At 32.6% G+C, this 20,645-nt stretch overlaps 1 protein-coding gene and 3 pseudogenes across 1 annotated transcript; 3 read left to right on the top strand and 1 right to left on the bottom strand.

Annotated features, from left to right (window-relative positions):
* Positions 1-2,303: 2,303 nt before the first annotated feature.
* LOC120205716 lies at positions 2,304-3,538 on the top strand (annotated as a pseudogene).
* A 1,221-nt stretch (positions 3,539-4,759) lies between these two features.
* Positions 4,760-8,629, bottom strand: LOC120205714 (annotated as a pseudogene).
* Positions 8,630-11,990: 3,361 nt separating this feature from the next.
* Positions 11,991-12,979, top strand: LOC120205715 (uncharacterized protein At4g00950-like). The gene is made up of 2 exons (XM_039205549.1): positions 11,991-12,557; positions 12,833-12,979. The coding sequence occupies exons 1-2, from the start codon at positions 11,991-11,993 to the stop codon at positions 12,908-12,910; spliced, it is 645 nt and encodes a 214-aa protein (XP_039061480.1). The 3' UTR covers positions 12,911-12,979.
* A 2,415-nt stretch (positions 12,980-15,394) lies between these two features.
* Positions 15,395-20,165, top strand: LOC120205713 (annotated as a pseudogene).
* The last annotated feature ends 480 nt before the right edge of the window (positions 20,166-20,645 follow it).

Raw genomic sequence — 20,645 nt, 5'->3', positions numbered from 1 at the left:
ATACTAATATCAGTATATTTTTAACATTTATGGCTCCATAGTATCGATACTACTACCCTGGTACCGATACTTCTATACTATGGTATCGATACCCCTTCTGGTATCGTTACAAAAATATTGGTTCGATGTTTCCTGGTATCGATACCCTTACCATGGTATCGATATTACAATACTATGGTACCGATACCCCCTTCCGGTATCGATACCAAATTTAGATTCGATATTGCTTGGTATTGATACCCTTACCATGGTATCGATACTACCTCATTGGTATCGATACTGATTGAATCAGTATCGATACTACTCAGCTATTTCATCCCATTTTATCCTATAGTATCGGTATTGTTCTATCGGTACTGATACCCTTGCCCAGAATTTCCAGTTTTTAGCCTGGTTTTCACCCAAATGGGGTCCATTTCGTTATATTTACCTTACAAATACTATGAAACTCTTATTTAACTATCCATACTAACTTTCCTTCATTTTTGTTTCTTAAAACATCTAACATCTTCAAAGAACATTAAATTTTAAGAATTACACCACTTTTCCTAATGTGTTTTTAATCCTATCCAATGTTTCTAATCTCTCATTTGCCTCTATGACAAGTCAAATCTACCATAAAACATCCATAAACCCTCCTATTTCAACATATCACTCAAAACCTCATTTTCTTCAATCTCTATTATCTCACCCATAGCTTAGTTAAATTCTCATTTAGTATTTCCTTAAGCTTCTATATCACTTAAGGTTGTAAAAACAACCCACAATCAAAAGGAAAAATTGATTTAATTGGAGCTTACCTTTGGAGCTATGGAGAAGACTTCACCCACGTGCAAGAAAGAAAAAGAAAAAGAAATAGCTTTTTGGTGTTACTTTCCCTTTTCCCTTAAATTTAATACATTACTACCTATAAATTTTAAATTTATTTTCTTGTAAAGGACCAAAATGCCCTCTTAATAATCCATTGTCACAATTTAGTCTAAATCATTAATCCTAATCATTCTCATCTTTATCATTTAATCGAATAATCCTCCCAATTTTTAATTTCTTTCAATAAAGTCCTTACTTCAATATTTGGGGCATTACATTACTGGAATGTATATTTTATCAAATTGTCCTTATTATATATTTATTTTTTAAAAATTTGAATTCTAAATATTCAAATGAAAATATTTATATAAAAGATAATAGAAAATATACAATTTTACTATTTTTAATTTATATATTTTCTTTATAAAATTTAAATTCATAAAATTTATATAATTTTTTACAAAATTTAAAAGATAAATAAGTTTAATGAAAGGGTTTAATTTTATTTTAACCCATGAACTTCATATAAAATTCTAATTATGGATTTTTTTGTAAATCTAAAACAATTTAAGGATAAATTTACAATTTAACCTTCATAGAAAATATTTTTTATTCAACGACAAAAAAATGATTTTAAAAAAAATTGTTTTAAGGGCATTTTAGTCCAAAACTATGGGAAATGACAAATACCTAAAGGGTCGTTTGGTTCACGACATATAAGATTACCGGGGGAATAGAATCCTCATTCCCCCGTTTGGTTAGCCAACATTCCTAGCCCCCGATAATCTTTTATTACCAACAGTTGATTTTTTTGGGTATATTACTGGAAATGTGATTATCCCATTCCCTTAAGTATTGCTAGATTACCGACGTTTTGGACTAAAATGTCCTTAATTTTTTTTTCTTCAAAAATATCATTCTTCTGTCGTTAAATAATAAAAATTCTACGAATGTTAAATTATAAATTTATCCTTAAACTATTTTAGATTTACAAAAAAAATCAATAATTAGAATTTTATATGAAGTTCAGGGGTTAAAATAAAATCTTACCCTTTAATTAAACCTATTTATCTTTTCAATTTTGAAAAAAAAATATTATATAAATTTTATGAATTTAAAATTTTAAAAAAATATATAAATTAATTATAGTAATATTAATATAATTCAACTTGTTAAAAAACAAATATATAATAAGGATAATTTGGTAAAATATATATTCCAATAATCTTTTATTTCTTTAACCAAACACTGTAATCTTACATTCCTGCTAAACCAACCAAATACAAAATACAACATTCTCAGTAATATTATTCCCCATTAATCTTTTATTCTCATTGGTAATCTTACATTCTGTTAACCAAACGCGCCCTAAGAGATTGGGGGAATGACATTCCCAATAATAAACTCTCAAAATATCACTGTTAGGAATGACTTATTACCCCTACTGAAAATCTTTACAAACCAAACAAGGGGTATAGTTTCACGAAGCATGGTTATTGAAAAAGGAATTGGAGTGCCAATATTCTTTCCTTCTTAATTTCTAGTATTTTGGATCCTTTGGTTCTTCTCCAAAGAAAACCCTAGCAAAAAACACCATTCAATTTGTTAACAGGAACTGAGAAAGAGCTGCCCTAGTGTTTTAAGAACAACCCATGAAATGATTTCCGATCCAAATCTGGTACTCTATGCTTGCATTGCGAAAGGACCCACGATTCTTGCGGAATCTTCTCGCAAAGAACCGGGAATCGAATCGTTAGCCCGTTAATGCATCGAGAAAACCCCTCCTTTCCATTCGATGTTCTCTCATACAGCTTGTAAAAGAACCCACACCATCTTAATCGACAACCCTTTTGTCTATTTCATCATATCCCATGAGGATCTTGACAAATCCGAGTCCTTTTGGTTCTTGAATCGCTTGAAAACTGCATCCGAGGATCTTCTTCTCAGAGGTTTGATCGTGGGTACTGATGATTTGACCCCGAACTGTCTCCAGTCCCATTTCAATCCAATCTTTTCTGAGCTAATGGCTTTGGATTTGGAGTTCATTGGGTCTCCAAGCAAAGACAGTCGGAACCCAAGTATGGATTCCGACAGAGGAAAAGGAACCACGGCGGCCCCACTGTTGGAGCAGCCAATTAATGGGTTAAAAAAGAAGAAAAGGTTCAGCGGTGAGGGCAAAGATTGTAGTGTTGGTGGGGTTGGGATGGATAACATGGTTGATGTGAGTAATGATTTTAGAGATTTCTCAGTTTCTATGCAAAAGAGTGGTGCTTTGGGAAGTGGTGGGGAAAGGCAAAAGGCTAAGCAAACTTGGAAGAAACATGTTTGGGTGGTTTTGGTGTTGGATTTGCTCGTTTGTGCTACTTTATTCGGGATTTGGTTGTGGGTTTGCAGAGGCTTTCAATGCATTGATGCTTGAAAGTTCTTTTTCTTTGTTCCAATTGTATAATCTATAATTCGGTGGCCAAAGCACAAATTCTGGTGGACAAAAAGAAGGGAGCAACGGAGGGATTGTGAAGTATTGTAATTGTAAGTGGTTCATCTTCTCTGGATTTTGCAGTTCTGGCTTCATTGAAGTCTTTTTGTTGTTGATTTTCAGTTCTTTTTCCTTTTTTTCAGTTATTGGTTTGCAAAATTAGATGTAACTGCACCAAAAACTGTTTATACCTACAGCATACAGATAAACTAAAACACCCTCTGCTGCCGTTGTTGTTGAATGCTTATGTTATTGTCTCTTCAATTGATTAAAGACATATTGCTATTGAGCTTTGTTGTTACATCTGGGTCATCTTCAATATAGATTAGAAGCATAAAAGTTATACAAAGAAGAGGGGATTTAGGGGAACACTATAGCATTGAGGAAGAAACAGATCTGGTGTTGCTTTTGCCAATGATTACTCGGCATGCATAAGGCTAAGTTTTCCTTACCAGATTGTAAATTGTTTAGAGGCACAAATTTCACTACTCTTTTATCTTATTGAAGTAAGATAACATGGGTATTGGGATGTATCTGGAGACTAGGGAAGAGTTAAGAATACTCATGTCGGTGCACACATCCAAAATCTGAGTACCATAGGTTATGTACTACAATCTTTTATAATTTACGTATAACTGTTTTGTGCTTGTGATGAACTCAAGTTTCTCCCACTGCCTGTTGCAACATCTGTTTTTCCTTTTGGGAACCAACGGGGAATGGAAATTTCTTTCAGAAAAGAGAGCAAATCATGGGTTATCTTGTTGAGTAGCACTAGGTTCAATACATATATATCATATGGCTATCGATTCTCTTTATGACACCTGACAAACAAATATCATCAAACCGTTGAACTGAGCTGTAGGAGTAGGTAGGAGTAAAACTTGTAGGGCCAATCATTTGCAAGCAAAAAATAACTTTAGACGCCTAAATCAAATTATAAACTTTTAAGAGATACATTAGTCAGCAGAAAACTAACGATAAAACATTCACGTGGGTTAAAGGGAGAGTTGTCCCAAGTACTACCAGACAAGCGACAGTCATTAACTTCACTTTGGAAATTGTATGTACTTTGTTGTATTGTAAATAACTGAAAAAAAGCTTGTTATCACCTGTCACAGGCTGGCATAATGTGGTATCTTTGAAAATAATATTATTAAACTAATAATAATAGTTAAGAAATACTTATATAGCTATAGACGTGAGAATAAAGAAGAGGTTGTGGAGGCAAATAAATTCCTTTTGCCAGCATTCCCATTTCCCACCACTTTTGAAGGAGTTAAGTGGCATCTTTTAATTATTATTTTAATAACATTTAATTATGAATAATTTATGAAAATTAAAAAAAGTTAATCCCCTTTTTTAATTATTAAACCTTACAATAAGTTGCTTACCTAGAAATGAACAAAAACTAACAATTCAACAATTTATATGCAACAAATTAGGAACATTGGCAGGTTAAGTTCTTGCATCAGCTAATATTTGGAATAATTTTTCAAATCACCACTCAGTCAGTCTGAAAGAAAACATCATAAGAGAGGAATGAGAACTTACTTGCTAGCTCTCACCCACATGGGGTGAGCTTTTTATTGCCGGCACCTCGAGGGTTATCATCTTTCCAGTCATCCCATGCTCTCGCCTTCTCTTGAGCAGCATCATCATCATCTTCGTCATCTTCACTTGGTCCAAACTTTGGGCGGTCCTTATACCATGCCGAGTTGGCTTCTTCAAACATTTTTGCATTCCTCTCCTGCCATTTGCTCATCATTTCCATCTCCCCTCCCTCAGACCAGCTTCCTCGATGCTCATCGTTGGCATCCTGCCACAAGATAGATTAATTAGCAATAGAAAATAATACATCCGAGAAACATGAAGTTTCTCTTTACGAATGATCAGAACAAGTATATTCCCATCATCAAATGTTAATTTGGCATAATATGGCACGGTGTTAAACAAGAGAGTTTGATGCACAAAAGTTCTCCATCATCCCAGTGAATAAAACAGAAAGAACATAGTAGTGTTTCAGGACAGGGATCTACCTATAACAAGGTTGGAAAAGTTGAGCTGCCATTCTTTCCCTCTCACTTGTCAGGCTTCCACCTATAAGGCTCTGTGGACCAAAGACCATTGGCTGGTGTTTGTGGTAGTGAGCCTCCGAAACCTTTGCCCTTCCGTCTATAACATCTTGAGCAAATGTAGCACATGAGATCGGTAGTGCAGGTTTAGTATATCCTGCTCGACTTGCAGCATCACGATGCCATGCCTCAGCATTCTTCGTGCAATCATATAAGACAGCCCGGAGAAAGCTCCATTTCCCCTTCCTGATATACAAAGAAAAAAGATAAATGTCCCCAATTCATATTCTTGTTAGAAATTGGCTTCTTGCACTTGAATTTCAAAATGGGAGCAAAAAAGTAATAAATTAATATGATGATTCATTCAAACAAATAGCCTGAAAAGGAAACTATGAATCATTTTAAGCACAAGTTACCAACAGAAGCTGGCAATTACTGGTTCAAGCAATTCACAAGATTGATAATTATTAGTCGGTGATAGGTTGTAACAAGTCATGGTTGGTCTGAAAAGAAATGAAAAGATAGTAATGTTTATCATTTAAACAACACTACAATGTTTTAGGTAATCTAATTGATGATTTCCAGTAATTCATAGCAGAATTTCCAATTTTCTCCAATATCAATGGCCAGTTGGCCTTGGAGCAAGCCTAAAGAATGAAGGCAATGGCCAATGGCTAAGAGCACATTAATATGATAGGAAATTTTTTCTACTTATCAGAAAAATCAAGTACCCAATCTCATAAGTTTGGGTGAACGGTGTCATTCATTATACATCTATATTTCCCATTTTAATGCTTAACAGCGTAAAATGTTTAACACGAGTGATTCTTTACACCTCCTAAGAGGGATGTATAATGTCAATCTTCAAGTAGTGCTTTATTTAAAGCTCTGAATCTTCTGGAGTAAAATTTTGAGCACAACTCATCACTATAATGTTAACAAGGTAAAGAAACAAAATGAAGATATCATGGAGTACAACAGTTAGGCTAATTTGAGCAGATTAGTACCTTTAGTTGTTTTTCTCTGATAGCAGAAAGCATATCTTCTTCCTTCTTTAGCATTTCGAGCAGATCAAAAGCCTACAAATTTTCAAATGAAGATATCACTATCATCGAAAAAACTCCTTCAAAGCTTTTACATGGTAGATTTTATGAGATAATAACGCTAACCTTACAAATAGCAAATGAGATAGTAGTAAGCGAAGCCTGCACAAGCAGAATATCATTCTTTTAGAGAAAGGAAAGCAGAAAGGATTGTGGAACCATAAAGCACAACTTATATCTTCAACAATAAGCATCAGGTATAATATTTCAGTTTCGATTTTCAATGCATAATACATTTATTCATACAACAACAAAAATTTAGCATCACCCACAGATTTCACGAAATAAAAAGGGTTCATCATTATAATCCTATGGAAGATCAATATTCCAAACTAGGCCGACTGATCTAGTGTAGTTATAATTCCAAATATGGTCCTAGTATTATCTAGCAGATCAGGGGGGAAGGTAACACTTACACACATCATATATAGTAAAATCAAGTTACAAAACCTCGAATTATAACTTAGCAATGTATTGCCGCATATAATAGTTCAAACTGATAGGCATCATAGTCACTCTGAAAACAATCATAATTCTTGCTAGAAATTACTAATTAAAAACATACAAGAACAAGAACAAACAGAGAAACAGTTCAGAAGGACCTTATTGCATAATAGCCCTAGCTGAACTTTCTCTGCTCTCTGGTTTCATGAGCACAAGCCTAATAAGTAAATCAAAAAGAAAAGAAAAGAAAAGGAACCTTCTTAAAAAGTAATTTAACTAAAGCTTCCCTAAATCCTGGTTTTAGGATATAGTTGATAAAAACAGTTTCTAGATATTCTTGTGCACCATTTCATGCAATAGCTTCCATAAGTTCCATGTTTTTGCGTATTTGCATAAGATAATAGTATTGACTATTGAGTTCAACATTTAACAGGAAAGTCACTAAAAGTGATGTCAAACTAAGAAGAATGGTTTAAAAGGCAAACTTCCCGTTCCTCCTCCCCATCATCATCCTGCACATCCTCCTCTCCATGCTCAACAGGAGTGGACAAGGCAGCTGCTTTTGTTGAACGCTCACGTTGTTCCTTCCGTTCCTTTATTTCTGTCAGCTTTGCTGCTGCAGCTCTTAGGCGGCTGAATCTGGCAATCTGAATACAGGCACAAAAAACACATACACTTGCCACAACAGAATTTCCATTCAAATCAATGTATTCCAGCAGGAAAAATCATGCTGTTCGCAAAAGTAAACACCTGTAAGGCCCTTCGATCAGCCAAAGAATTTGATGCTCCTAGTACAGCAACTTCCATCTCTTCTTTTGGTACAAGATCCATTGCCTCACAAAATGAAATGAATTCCTAGAAGACACCACACTTTCTATAAGTTCCAATTTACATACAAGACGGACAATAAACAATAAGTCGAAACAGATTAAAATAGAAAACAACTATCAGACAACATTGTTATATATTATGACTAGTGCTAAACTTCCATAAAGAGCTTTCAACCACACTTCACTTCAAGTCGTGAATTAAAATTACCCTCAATTTTGCCTGCGAAGTTTCGAGAATCTGTATCTTGTCATTCTGCACGATCCTTTCAGTTAGCTCCCCAAGATAAAATGGCACCTGAAATGTTAAAATAAAGGAACAGTTAGAACCTTCCTGCTATGACGTAATTACATCATATTACAAACATAAAGAACTCCAAACTTATTTATGGAGAAAAATAAGTAATTACAAGAACATAAAATAATTAAAAAGCAAGAGAACTTGTTTTCTGAAACTTAATGTAGTTACTACGTACAACTATAATCGAAAATAAAATAAAATAAAAGATGAAAATTTGGATGATTTCCAGAATGTACTTGAGGTTCTTAGTGCTGATGTCATCTTTGGTCTCATTTGATGAAAAAAGCCCTAGTTTGCTTATCATATCTTCGCACTTCTCCAGCGTCTCGCATCCTTTCTTTACCAGATCCTAGCAGGAACCCATGGAGTTCACATTTGTCATATAAGAAAGTCAGTGAAAGAGCATTGAATCAAGCATAAGAAGGAGTGTACCTGATCAGCACCGGACTCCGTGGCCTGCAGATGGATCTTACGCCCTTGTTCGAAGAGAGCAGGCAAGGGCATATCCTCCATTTTGCTCTCGCACATGAATCTCTATCCAAAACCCTAGGATTTTCACCAATTCAACTTCGGCAAAACCTTAAGGATACAATTGATGTTCTTCTCTTATTCTTTTTAAGAAAGCTGAGGAGGGAACTTGATTGGGAAACTGAACATGGAAAGGCACATTTATGGAAGGTTACTGTGTGTTATGTAATTTTAAATTTTATTATTTATACTCTTCATTCCATTAAAATTGTTTTTATTAATCTTTTAATTATAATTATTTTAAATAATTAAATTTTATAAAAATGAATATTTAAAATCATTATATTTATTTTTCTATATTTTTAAGAATAATAAATTTGGAATAATAATAAAGTAAGATAAAAATGTCATTAAGAAACAATATAATGAAACCAAAGGAGTAACTGTGATCTTATCTTTCCCCTTTAGATTAATGTTCTTTTTGGAGGAGCCGCAGGAACTTCTCAAACCTGCCAGAGGAAGCAAACCTGAATCTCCACGATTCCACTGTGACACGCCACTCCTTCATTTATTTTCGGGTAAAATTTACAAATATTCCTTTGATTATAAGATATTAGTGATTTTCTCGACTATTAAAAATTATAAAATAATTTTTTAATTATAAGATGTTATTTTATTGAGTCTTTCAATTATTAAAAATTAGAAGATGATCACCTGATGATTTATACGTTTTAAATTCATTTTTTAGTTAAAAATTTGTCACAACTAAGTTATATATTAACATGTTAATTAATATATGATAAAATCTTATCTTTAAACTGTTTGAGATGTATTTTGTATATTAACTCTTCGTTTACATTATTTCATCAAGTCAATACTTGAAATATTATGTTGTTAAACCAGTGTTTGAAAGTAACATTGGTATCAGTAGACATCATTAAATTATAATTTATCATATTTCAATCAATATGCTAACGTTTAGTTCAGACAATCGTCGATTTTTAAATAAAAAATTATTATTTTAGAATATATGAATAGTCGGATGTGTTTTCTAACTTTTAAATGGTTGTCCCTTGTTCTCATATATAATGGGGTAAGGGGGAGGTAAGATAGTAGGCTGCCCCAACACTAGGTTGAGAGCAACTTCCGTAAGAGACCTCCAAATTATGAAATGCCCTCCATGGAAGTTCGGAGTTCGGGATGTAAATTAATTATTGATATATTTTTATTAGGACTGTAAAAGAGTCATGTTGAGAACAAATGTTGTTAAATTCAACTCGAAAAGCTTAAAATAACTCACGAATTTTTTAAGTCGGATATTAAATAGTTCGCTTCAACTCGTTAACTATAGTTCAAACTCGAATCAAATTTATTCAATTAGAGTATTAAAAGAACTTTAATTAAATCAAATTTGAATAATTTATCATTTGTTTTATCTCATTTGCTATCGTAATTTTCTTTTTTAAATTCAATAGTATCATACGTCCTCAAATTTTTTTTAAGAAAAAGTTAAAAAATATAATTTTAAAATATCATTCTGTTTAATTATAATATACTTTTATATTTTATATATTGCAGCGCCGAAGATTAAAGTACGGGAACAACGGTGAAGATGATTTATAATTAGGGATAGGTATGAGATTCGAATCTTATGTGTTTTAAATCGATCTGATCTTATCGAGTTAATTTTTTTTTTTAAACGAGTTGGATTTTTTTAAAGGTTTATTCGGTTCGGGTTAGATTCGGATTTAGAGTGAAAATATTCGACATGAAAAAAGTAATTTTATCTTATATATTTAAAAATAATTACAATAATATTTTTAATTAAAATCACAACTTTTATTAAATAAAAGTACTATTTCTTTATGACTTTATTATTTCGGATCGAGTGAAAAGTGTATATTTTTCGATTCAAGTTCAAATTAAATGAAAGATGTATAATTTTTAGATCAAATTAGGTTAACCGTAAACTTATGTAAATCAACCCATATTCATTTCTATTTACGATGATAAGTGAAAATAGAAGTAAATAGGGTCACCTGTAGAAAGGTATGGCATAACAGAAATACTTTGGACCTCTTTCAATTACGCTTTGAGTGCTCCAATTTCCGTCTTTCCTGAGTCGGGAACCCATGCATGCATTCCACTAAAAGCCAAATATACAAGATGTGACCTACCAAAGATCAGGGGGGACAAGCATGCTTCTTCACTCACGATTTGGAGGGAAAAAATATATACAAATTCCATAAATTCGTTTACGTGATAATTTTATGGATTTATTCACGATAATATCAATTTTAGCATTTAAATATATTAACTTGAAAATGTTAAATGATGTATGTTATCATTAAAGAAATAAATATATTGTATTTTTATTTAATCAATATTTTATTTTATTAAATTTATTTAATAAAATAACATATTATAATCCAATTTGATATGTTTAGTGAGAATTCCCTTGAATTTATTCCCTGACGTTGTAAAGTCGGCATCATATCAACTATAGTCTGTATACCTTAACTCTTTTTATTATTATTATATTATTTGTTTCCTGCAGGAAAAATAGTTCAGAATATTCAAAACATCCGGCTCCTTTTGTTTTATTTTAATCTTTTCATAGCTTTTGACTCCAACAAATTGCTTTTGCGTGCTATAATAAACTATTTGATTAATTAATTTTATATATTACTCCTATTATTATTATTATTGAGAATAGATATCTTATATAAAGAAAGAAATCGGAGTTTTTAGAGAAAATATTACATGCGACAATCTAATATACGATTAAAAAAAGATATTACAAAAAATATTATTATTTATTTAATATTTTTAATAAAATTTTACCTGAAATATTATTATTTCTATTGAAAATATTAATTATTAGGCGTTTTATCGGATTTGTTAACATATCCAGTAAAATATTATCTAAAATATTATTTTTTCTATCAAAAATATTAATATTAGATACTTTATCGAAAATGTTAAAAAATTAATATTTTAACTTCACCGAGTTTTTAGGACCGTTTTGAATTAGGATGTTACATGCTACTTTCTAAAAGTTTTGTATAAGTCCTTTATTATGACGTGAAATGAGTTTTAGTCCCTATAATTTTAAAATTAACACAATGATCCTTGTATATTAAAAATTGAATACAATGATTATTTATGTTTTCGTTGAAAAATATTATTTTATCAAAAATATTTAATTAAATGATATGATATTTTAAAACTCCGAAATATATTTTAAAAGTGGGACCGCCAAAGAGATTTTCGTTATATTTTCTCGGCATCCAAACGGGGTAAAAGGAAAATAAAAGCCAGACATTTTCTCGTGAACACGAAGCGCGAGGAGCGTTTGTTGTTAACGACCCTTGCAGTTCACATTCATCGTCACCCACTTTACCCACTCTATAAACCACGATACCCATTTTCTAAAGCTAAAAAACTGGGAATTTTACGGTTTGGGAAAACGTTTTTGCATGATCAGTAATGGCGTCCGAGTGTGAAAGTGAAGAAATCCCTGCACCAACGCTTTCACTGTATTCGTTGCCGAGTAAAGCCAAAGAGCCGTCAGGGATGACAACGCCGTCGATCCACACCTCCGTTTCGGTTCCGTTCCAGTGGGAGGAAGAACCGGGCAAGCCTAGGCTGTGTGCTGCCACCGCTAGTCAATCGAAGCCTCATAGTGCAAGATGCCTTGAACTGCCTCCGAGGTTATTAGCTGAGGCCAAGGTTTCGAACATGCCATCTCCGACAACCGTCTTGGACGGGCTTGATTCGGCGGGTCGGTTTGTGTCTCAGACCTTGTCGTTTCGAAAAGGCGGGTCTTATCGGAGTCCCGACGACAGGAGGGTGAGTAAGGAGCGAGCAGAATTTGGATCGAGTAGGTGGAGGAGTTTTAGAAAACCCGGTCAAGTTGTTCAGGGAAGTTTTGAGCTTTCATCTACTCCGGTCATTGATTGCGGCGGTGATGGTAGCGGTGCACAGGTGAAGATCACTAGGGTTAGGCGGAAAGGGAGCTTGTTGGGTCTTTATCAATCTAGGTCACACGTTCTGGTAAGTGCTAAAACCACCTCTTCATTATAACGGTCCCTTCAATCCATTGTTATGCATAGGAAAAACATGTCCTTAACGATTTTACAACTCTATTAACTTATAATTTTATAACTTTTAGAAGGATTAAATTTCTTTTTTATTTTTTATTTTATTTTAAAGAGCTAAAATACAAATTTATTACATATTAATTTACGAGTTCTATAACTTTTACTAGTATTTCTTGATGTTCATCACACATTCTCTAATTATAGAACCCACTGCCCATGCAAAAGCAGGCAAGCATTTATGAAAGCTTTAAGCTAGTGATCCCATGGAGACGTGGGCAGGAGAAAACGAAGAAGAAGGGATCCTGAACTCATTACCACCGTCCGATCTGTGTGAGATGAGATCAGTTTAACTTTTGTGTATGAAAAGAATGAATTCATATATAAATGTAGTTCAGGGTGCTGTTTTATTGCTCTCTTTCATGTAATACGGAATAGTTTAGATCCCTAAGTTTTCACTCAGGACCTTGTGAAATTATATTATATTAAACCGTTGGATCATGTAATTTAAGTTGGTCAAGGCAAATACCTGATGTTTTGGTGTACATATTTTAAATTCTGAGAGCATTAATTGATTATGATATCGATTATTACTTTTTTAACCTAATTAATCGAATAAAATATTTTTGGGTAAAGTAAACAAATAGTACCCGATTATAAGATATTGTTTTGTTGAGTCTTGACTATTAAAAATTATAAAATGATTATATGATTAAGTAGTTACTTTGTTGAGTCTCACAAGTATTAAAAGTTACAAAAATAGTTACTCGACTATTCATATATTTCAAACTCGTCATTTTTCTTTAAAAAATTTATAACAGTCTGAGATGGACGTTAATCTGTTGATTTAGATATGATAAAAAATCTAATTTCAAAATATCAAACGACAATCATATCTTAGTCAACATGTTAACGTATAGTTCCGACAATCGTTAATTTTTTAATAAAAAATATGATTTCGGAATATAAGAATAATTGAGTGATCATTCTGTAACTTTTAATAGTCGACAGACTCAACAAAATAATACCCTATTGAAGGACTATTTTATAATTAAAGGATCATCTATGTATTTTATCGAAAATATTTCTACCCAAATCGTGAATATAATCATATAAAAAAATCGGTACGGATTTGTTAAAGAAAAAAAACTTGGTACGATTGTCGATATTATTTTTCTTATCCATCTTATTTTATACTTTGACCTTAATAAAAAATATTAAAATATTATACCACGGGGATGGGCCAAATAGTAAGTAAAGCCTAATGAGATTGGGGAAAGAAGGCATTTTACAGGCTGAATCTATTATCCTACTTGTATGAATCTAATTAGGAATGTTTATGAGTTGAGTCGGATCAAATTTTTTACTAATCTTGACTCAAAATTTGTACTTTCACCACTTAAAGTTCCACTTGATTCTGATTTAGAAAAGTTTAATTTGATTTGAAGTTCGACTCAAATTTTGAGGTAAAAATTTGCATCTAATTCGATCCAAAAATGAAGTTTTTTTTTCTTTCTAATTTTTATTCATAAAAATAAGGATCTATTTGAATAAAAAAATATGGAAGAATATTATAGAAATTATTCTTAAATATATATAGTAAAATTATATTAGTATCTCGGATCTTGTCGGTTTCATCTTAAATTCAAAGCCAAATTAATTTTTTTCTCATTTTTATTCATAAAACAATAAGGATCTAATTAAAGAAAAAATATTATGGAAGACTATTATGGAAATTATTCTTAAATATATAGAATAAAATTATATTATTATCTCGGATCTCCTCGGTTTCACCTTAAATTCAATCACAAACTAATTTTTTTATAAAACTGTTCGAACCGGAGTTTTTTTTAAAAAGAATTCACCCATAAAGTTTAAGGTTAAGTACATAAATGGTCCTCCGACTAGAAGGTGCTATTTTTTTGAGTCTCATGATTATTAAAAGTTATGAAATGGTCACCCGATTATTCATATGTTCCAAACATGTCCTTTTTCACTAAAAATGACTATTGTTTGAGATGGACGTTAAACTGTTTATTGAGATATGATAAAATCTAATCTCAAAATCGTTTTAGTTATATCTTGTGGATCAAACCTTCATTTACATTATATCGTCGAGCTAGTGCTTGAAATATTATACTGATGAGTTAGTACTTGAAAGCAATGACGATACCAACAAATATCATTAAAATATAATTTGATTATATCTCAATCAGTATGTTAACATCCAAATCAGATGGACGTTAATTTTTATCGGAAAGTGATGATTTTAGAACATATAAATAATCGATTGATCATTTTGTAACTTCTTATAATTGGTGACTTAACAAAATAACATCTTATAGTTAAAATATTATTTTATAACTTTTAATATTAAGAGGATTCAACAAAAACAACGATTTATAATCGTGAACCATTTGCAAACTTTACTCTAAAATTTATATAAACATTTCATGGGTTAAATATTCTGATGCAGCGCACTGAATTTGAACATCCTTACACCAAACCATGTAGGTCACACTAAGGCCACGTCTTTCACATATATGATAGTGTGTTAAACTAGGGGCATGGAATTTAAACCATCAGTTCCTCCGCAACAGACGCTGAAAAGACTCCCCCTCATATCTAAAATAAACAAAATATAACATACTTTTATTTTTATTTTTACAGTTAATGATTTATTTATAATAATATTTTAATTAAATAATTTAAATCGTATTTTTTTGAAAGAAAATGATGCATTTTTTTACCGGACTCATGATTAAATAACATGTGTAATTTACCTGTTTCTTTTGTACGACTGCATGTCTTCTTCCTTTTTAAGCAGCTCCCAAGCCTACAGAAGCCTGTTTGTAATGTCGTCGTTTTCTAAAGTTTAGTAATATTTCCCCCCTTAAATATGTTAGTCTCCGTCAATCATTTAGGCCTCTTTGTGTCCCCATTAGGCCTGCTTTAACTTCTGCTGATTTTTAAGGTCGAACGCGATGTGGGTCTGAAGCTCTTGGCTAATAATATCAGCTACACAACTAGTGGGAAGGAAAAGAAGAAGCTTGTACAAAGGCGAGGTTAGTCTCTGCAATTTAACTCATTAAACTACTTTCTGCTTCGGTCTACCTTCAAGTTTTTTGTATTTCAAGATTCTGAAAAACAAGGGGAACGCTTGTTTTCTGGGTACTGGGTAGTAGCAGAAGTGTATGTGTATTGAAGTTACTAATTTTTATTATCCATTTGCTTTTATTATTATTAATATTATTATTATATTATTTTATTTATACTATTTTATTTCTTAGTTTTTTTATTATTATTATTATTATTATTATTATTAAATAATTTTATTTACTATTACAGACCCAACCCAAATACATAGGCTCAGATTCGGTGGCCCAACAGTAATCCTAAATGATTAGGGTTTGTATCATCTCTGCCCTAGCCGCCAAATACAACAACCGTTGGATCTGGCCTTGATCCAACGGTCCCCATATGCTCCAGCAAATAAACCCTAGGGTATCATAACCCTAGGGCCACGCGGCGGCCACCACCGTTGCCACCACCTCCACGTCGCTCCGCTGCTGCCACGACGCCAAACGAAGGATACAGAAGATTCTGCCAGCCACACACGTGTCGCCATTTTTCGATGAGTCACCACAAGTTCAGTGACTCACCGAAAACACCCATTTGTGACTGGTCCGAGGAATGTCTCGACGAACCTGCAAGAGAAAAAAAAGAAAACACACAGCAACCACCAAATCCACAAAACAGAAAGAAAGAAGAAGAGAAGAAGAAGAGGAGCTTACCTCGCCAGAGAACCCCAAATGTCACCGGAAAATTGAAAATACCGAAGGTATTTTTTTAGATCTAGGAAATTATAGGGATTTTTAGGGGAAATAGATGCCGGATTCGGCCTTAAAATAAATGGATTTATATCCCAGGGAATTTTGAAAATTTCCGGCCATCGTTGACGGTGGTCGGCGGTGGTGACCGGTGCCGGAGCACGACTACCGGCCATAATTTGCCTCCCTCCGGTGGAGGGTTTAGAGAGAAGATTAGAGAGAAAAGAAGAAAGGAAGAAAGGAAGAAATGAGAAGGGTGGCCCTTGGGGCCGGTTTAAATGGGTATAAAATACCCTCACCAAAACAACGCCGTTTTGGTGAGGGTATCTGTGTAATTTCACACGTGAGTAAACCCCATCCACAGTCCATTAGTTTTATAACTTTATATTTTGGTCACTAAATCAAATTTCAGATCTTTTTAATTCGACACATAAATTTTAATTTCTTTATAATTTGGTCACTAATTTAATTATATGTAAAATAACCTAATTAGCTATTATGATTTTATTAATTTATATTTTAATCATGAACATCATGTTTTAATTTCTTTCAATTTGATGTTCGAACTTTATATAATTTTATTTTAGTCCCTAAATAAAAAATAGGAAAAATTACATGTTTAGTCACTGAAATATTAAATAATTATTTACTAATTAGATATTTAATTTTAACATGTTCTGATTTAGTCACTATTTTAATATATTATTATTAATATTTAAAAACATATATATAGTTTTATTAAATAATATTTATTTATTTTATTTCTATTAAAATACTATTTAATATATTATTTTTAAATCATGTTTTCATATTTATTTTTCAATATTAAGAAAGGGCAGTCTTAAAGCAACTGGATGTCTATTTTCTGATATTTTAAATAAATATTTTAAATTATATATATTTTAATTATTTTTAGATAAATATTTTATTAATATTTATTTATTTATTAAGAAATGAGCTGTCTTAAAGTACCTAGAAGCTCTTTTTCTGATATTTCTAAATAAATAAAATATCTTATTTATATTTAAATTAATATATTTTCATAAAATTATAAATTTGAAATAACAATATTATAAATTAAATATATATTTGAATTTTTAAATTTATGATAATATAGACAATTTATAATTAATAAAGTACCGATTTTGGGCGTTTTAGGGGTGCTAATCCTTCCCTAAACGTAATCGACCACGAATCCTTTTTTACTAAAATTTTTTGTTATACACAGATCAGTTTATCTTTTAAATTATGTTTTCTTAAAAACTATTTTAAAAGATTGTTTTTAGGTATTTGACGTACCTAACCCAAAAAGGTCAATAGTGACTCTCAAAATATTTTTTAAATCAAAATCATTTATTTATTCGTTTTATTTTTCCCACCAAGTAAAAATTCGTGCCCTGGCGAAAACCGGTTACGACATATATCATTCACTAGTAAAATTCTGTCTGGTTTTATAAATTGTTCTTATTTTCATTTATTTCCTTGAATTCGGTTAGAGGTTTGGTAATGTTTGGTTGGAATAGTTGCTTTATTGTATCTTATTAGTTGAAACTTTGTTTTCAAGTATCATGCTTGCTGCTGTCATATATCTAGTGATTGATTCCTGGTGGTTCTTGTTTTATAGTTCTCTAGGTTCAATGTGGTGTTCATTTTGACCCTCTTGGAGGTGCCTTGAGCTTAAAATGCTCGAGAGAAATAATATTTGATTATTTCGATTGATGCAGATCACGGCGTGCTAGTCGGTCCGATCTTGATCACGGATTTAATGGCTCCGGCTGCTGCGATGCCTGTGTCTCGGAAACCATCCAATTATGATGAGATTTCTATGCAGCAAAGCTTGTTCTCTGATAGTCTTAAGGTTATAGTACTTACAATGCTTGTTCTTTGTTTCTCAAAGTTGCTTAGTTCCCATTGGCACTCTCAAGTATCCGTGTCCGACACATTCGGATGAGGGTATTTGATTTACAGCCTTCCGACAGTCACACCCGAGCACAATGATCACGGTTTTCTCCTACGCTTTCGTTTTATGACACGGTTTCTTTGCTGCAGGATTTGAAAAATCTGAGATCACAGTCTACTCAGGATCTGAGTATTTTGAACTGTCCTACACCAATGATGACCAAAAGCAGATGTGAGTAACTCTAATTCCTCATAGTTCATACCTCTGAGCAATTACTTTCAGTTTTCTCCTATTGTCATTTGAAAAGTATATGATCTTCATATGTATATGCAGAGTGGTAGAAATATTGAAAGATTATAACATCAAAGCACTTGTGAATCTATAGATCATTTAGGTTCCGTGACATACAAGGTTAACGATCTTTTGGACAAAAAAGTTGAAGAGGTACCGGGAACCGAGATCCGAGTATCTAGTATTGAACAGGTTGGCTTGTTTGATCAGTCAAATTCTTTCTTGTTGGTTGATGCTGAAGCTTGCTTGTATACTGAAATCTCTGCTGTGTGGTAATTATAGAGACTACGGACATGCCGAGAGTATATAGATCATGAAGGGATTTCCCAACAGTCACCGGTGATCAATATGCCAACATACCATAAACGATACATCTTGCCGGGTAATGTACCTTTCTCTGTTCCTTTTCATTCTTTCCCATTGTTTTAGCAATTACAGAGGCAATGATATGTGGTTGTTTTCAATGTCTTGGATTGTAAAAACCATACAAAGTCGAAATACCTTGGATTCAGCCTAGATGGTGAAGATGACTGCATCAGTTAAGGAATGGTAGTTGCTCTATCTATCCTTTTATCATCCTTTTAACACGTTGGACAAGATACATATCTAACTTGATCCTACTTGTAATGACTCCTCTAAGCTGTCCGAGCTAAGATTTGAGAAACACCGACATCTTCAGTTCGGGAAACCCCGAAACCTTCAGTCAGGTAAGGATTAACGTTGCATCATAAACAATCCTTTGGTACTCAGTTGTGTAATTAGAAACACTGATATTTATTCAGGTAATGATAGTTTCATAAAGGGACGTTCTCCATCACCTTCTCCACGGCCTCCACAGCAATCTTCGACCTTTTCCTTCACTACCACGACACCGAGGAAAGAACTAGGTTGGATGCATATTTGACTTCATTATATTTTTAACTGCAATCCTATGCATTTTTCTCTATTCATCTCGTTATGAGAGACCGGTTTCAGTTATGAATGTATTTGTATATATTGTCACTGATGATGTTTATACGTATAACCAGATAAGCAAACGGTAACACCGCGTCGATTCCCACTTTTACGATCGGGATCTATGAGCAGGCCTACAACGCCAAATAAGAGCCGACCAACTACTCCGAATTCAGCCGGTGCAAGGCTGCGGGTGAGCATAGAACAGTTTAATCCATATGCATATCGGCTATTAAATAAAATGTTTACTCGAATAACATCAACTAACATGTGAATGAAGCATTGCAACACATGGTTAAAATTGTCTTAATGCCGAAAAGGATTGATACTGCTTTTATTGTTGCTGGCAGTATCCCTCGGAACCCCGGAAATCAGCCTCGATGCAACTTCAAACCGAGAAATACACCGAGCAAGTCCCTAGCAAAAGCAAAAGACTACTGAAAGCATTGCTTAGTCGTCGCAAATCAAAGAGAGTTGAGATGTTGTATAGTTATTTAAATGAATACTGAGAAAAACAAGCAAACTACATGGATGATAGGCGGCCAAAGAGATGGCCAAGAGGTTTCATTCTTTTCACTTTCATTTTCCTATAGAGATATTCGAGTGTATTATGTTTACCATCATATTTCAGCCTACTAGCTATATATGTATCATATTCTAGTCTTAGCACATTATTTTGGTCTTAAATGGATGTAACTTAAGTGTTGTATCTATTCATACGGATTGACATAAGATTTTAATATTTTAAATAATTTTTTGAGTTAATCGCACTATACATCCTCAAACTATGAACCTCATTGCAAATTAGTCCTCAAACTTTTGATCATTCTAATTTCATCCTTAAACTATGTCTCTCATTTTAAATTAGTCCTGAAAATTTTAAACATTCTGAATCCATTCTCAAACTATGACCCTCATTCTATATTGTTCCCCAAACTTTTGAATGATTTAGGGGAAAGTTATTGGAATGTTCAAAAGTTTGGGAATGAATTTAGAATATTCAAAAGTTTAAGGACTAATTTAGAATGATAGTCGTAGTTTAGGGATGAATTTAGAATATTTAAAAGTT

This window comes from Hibiscus syriacus, unplaced genomic scaffold (assembly GCF_006381635.1).
Source record: "Hibiscus syriacus cultivar Baekdansim isolate YM2019G1 unplaced genomic scaffold, ASM638163v2 tig00012764_pilon, whole genome shotgun sequence".
Taxonomy (NCBI): domain Eukaryota; kingdom Viridiplantae; phylum Streptophyta; class Magnoliopsida; order Malvales; family Malvaceae; genus Hibiscus; species Hibiscus syriacus.
The sequence above is the reverse complement of the archived record's forward strand: the minus strand, read 5'-3'. Positions and strand labels throughout refer to the sequence as shown.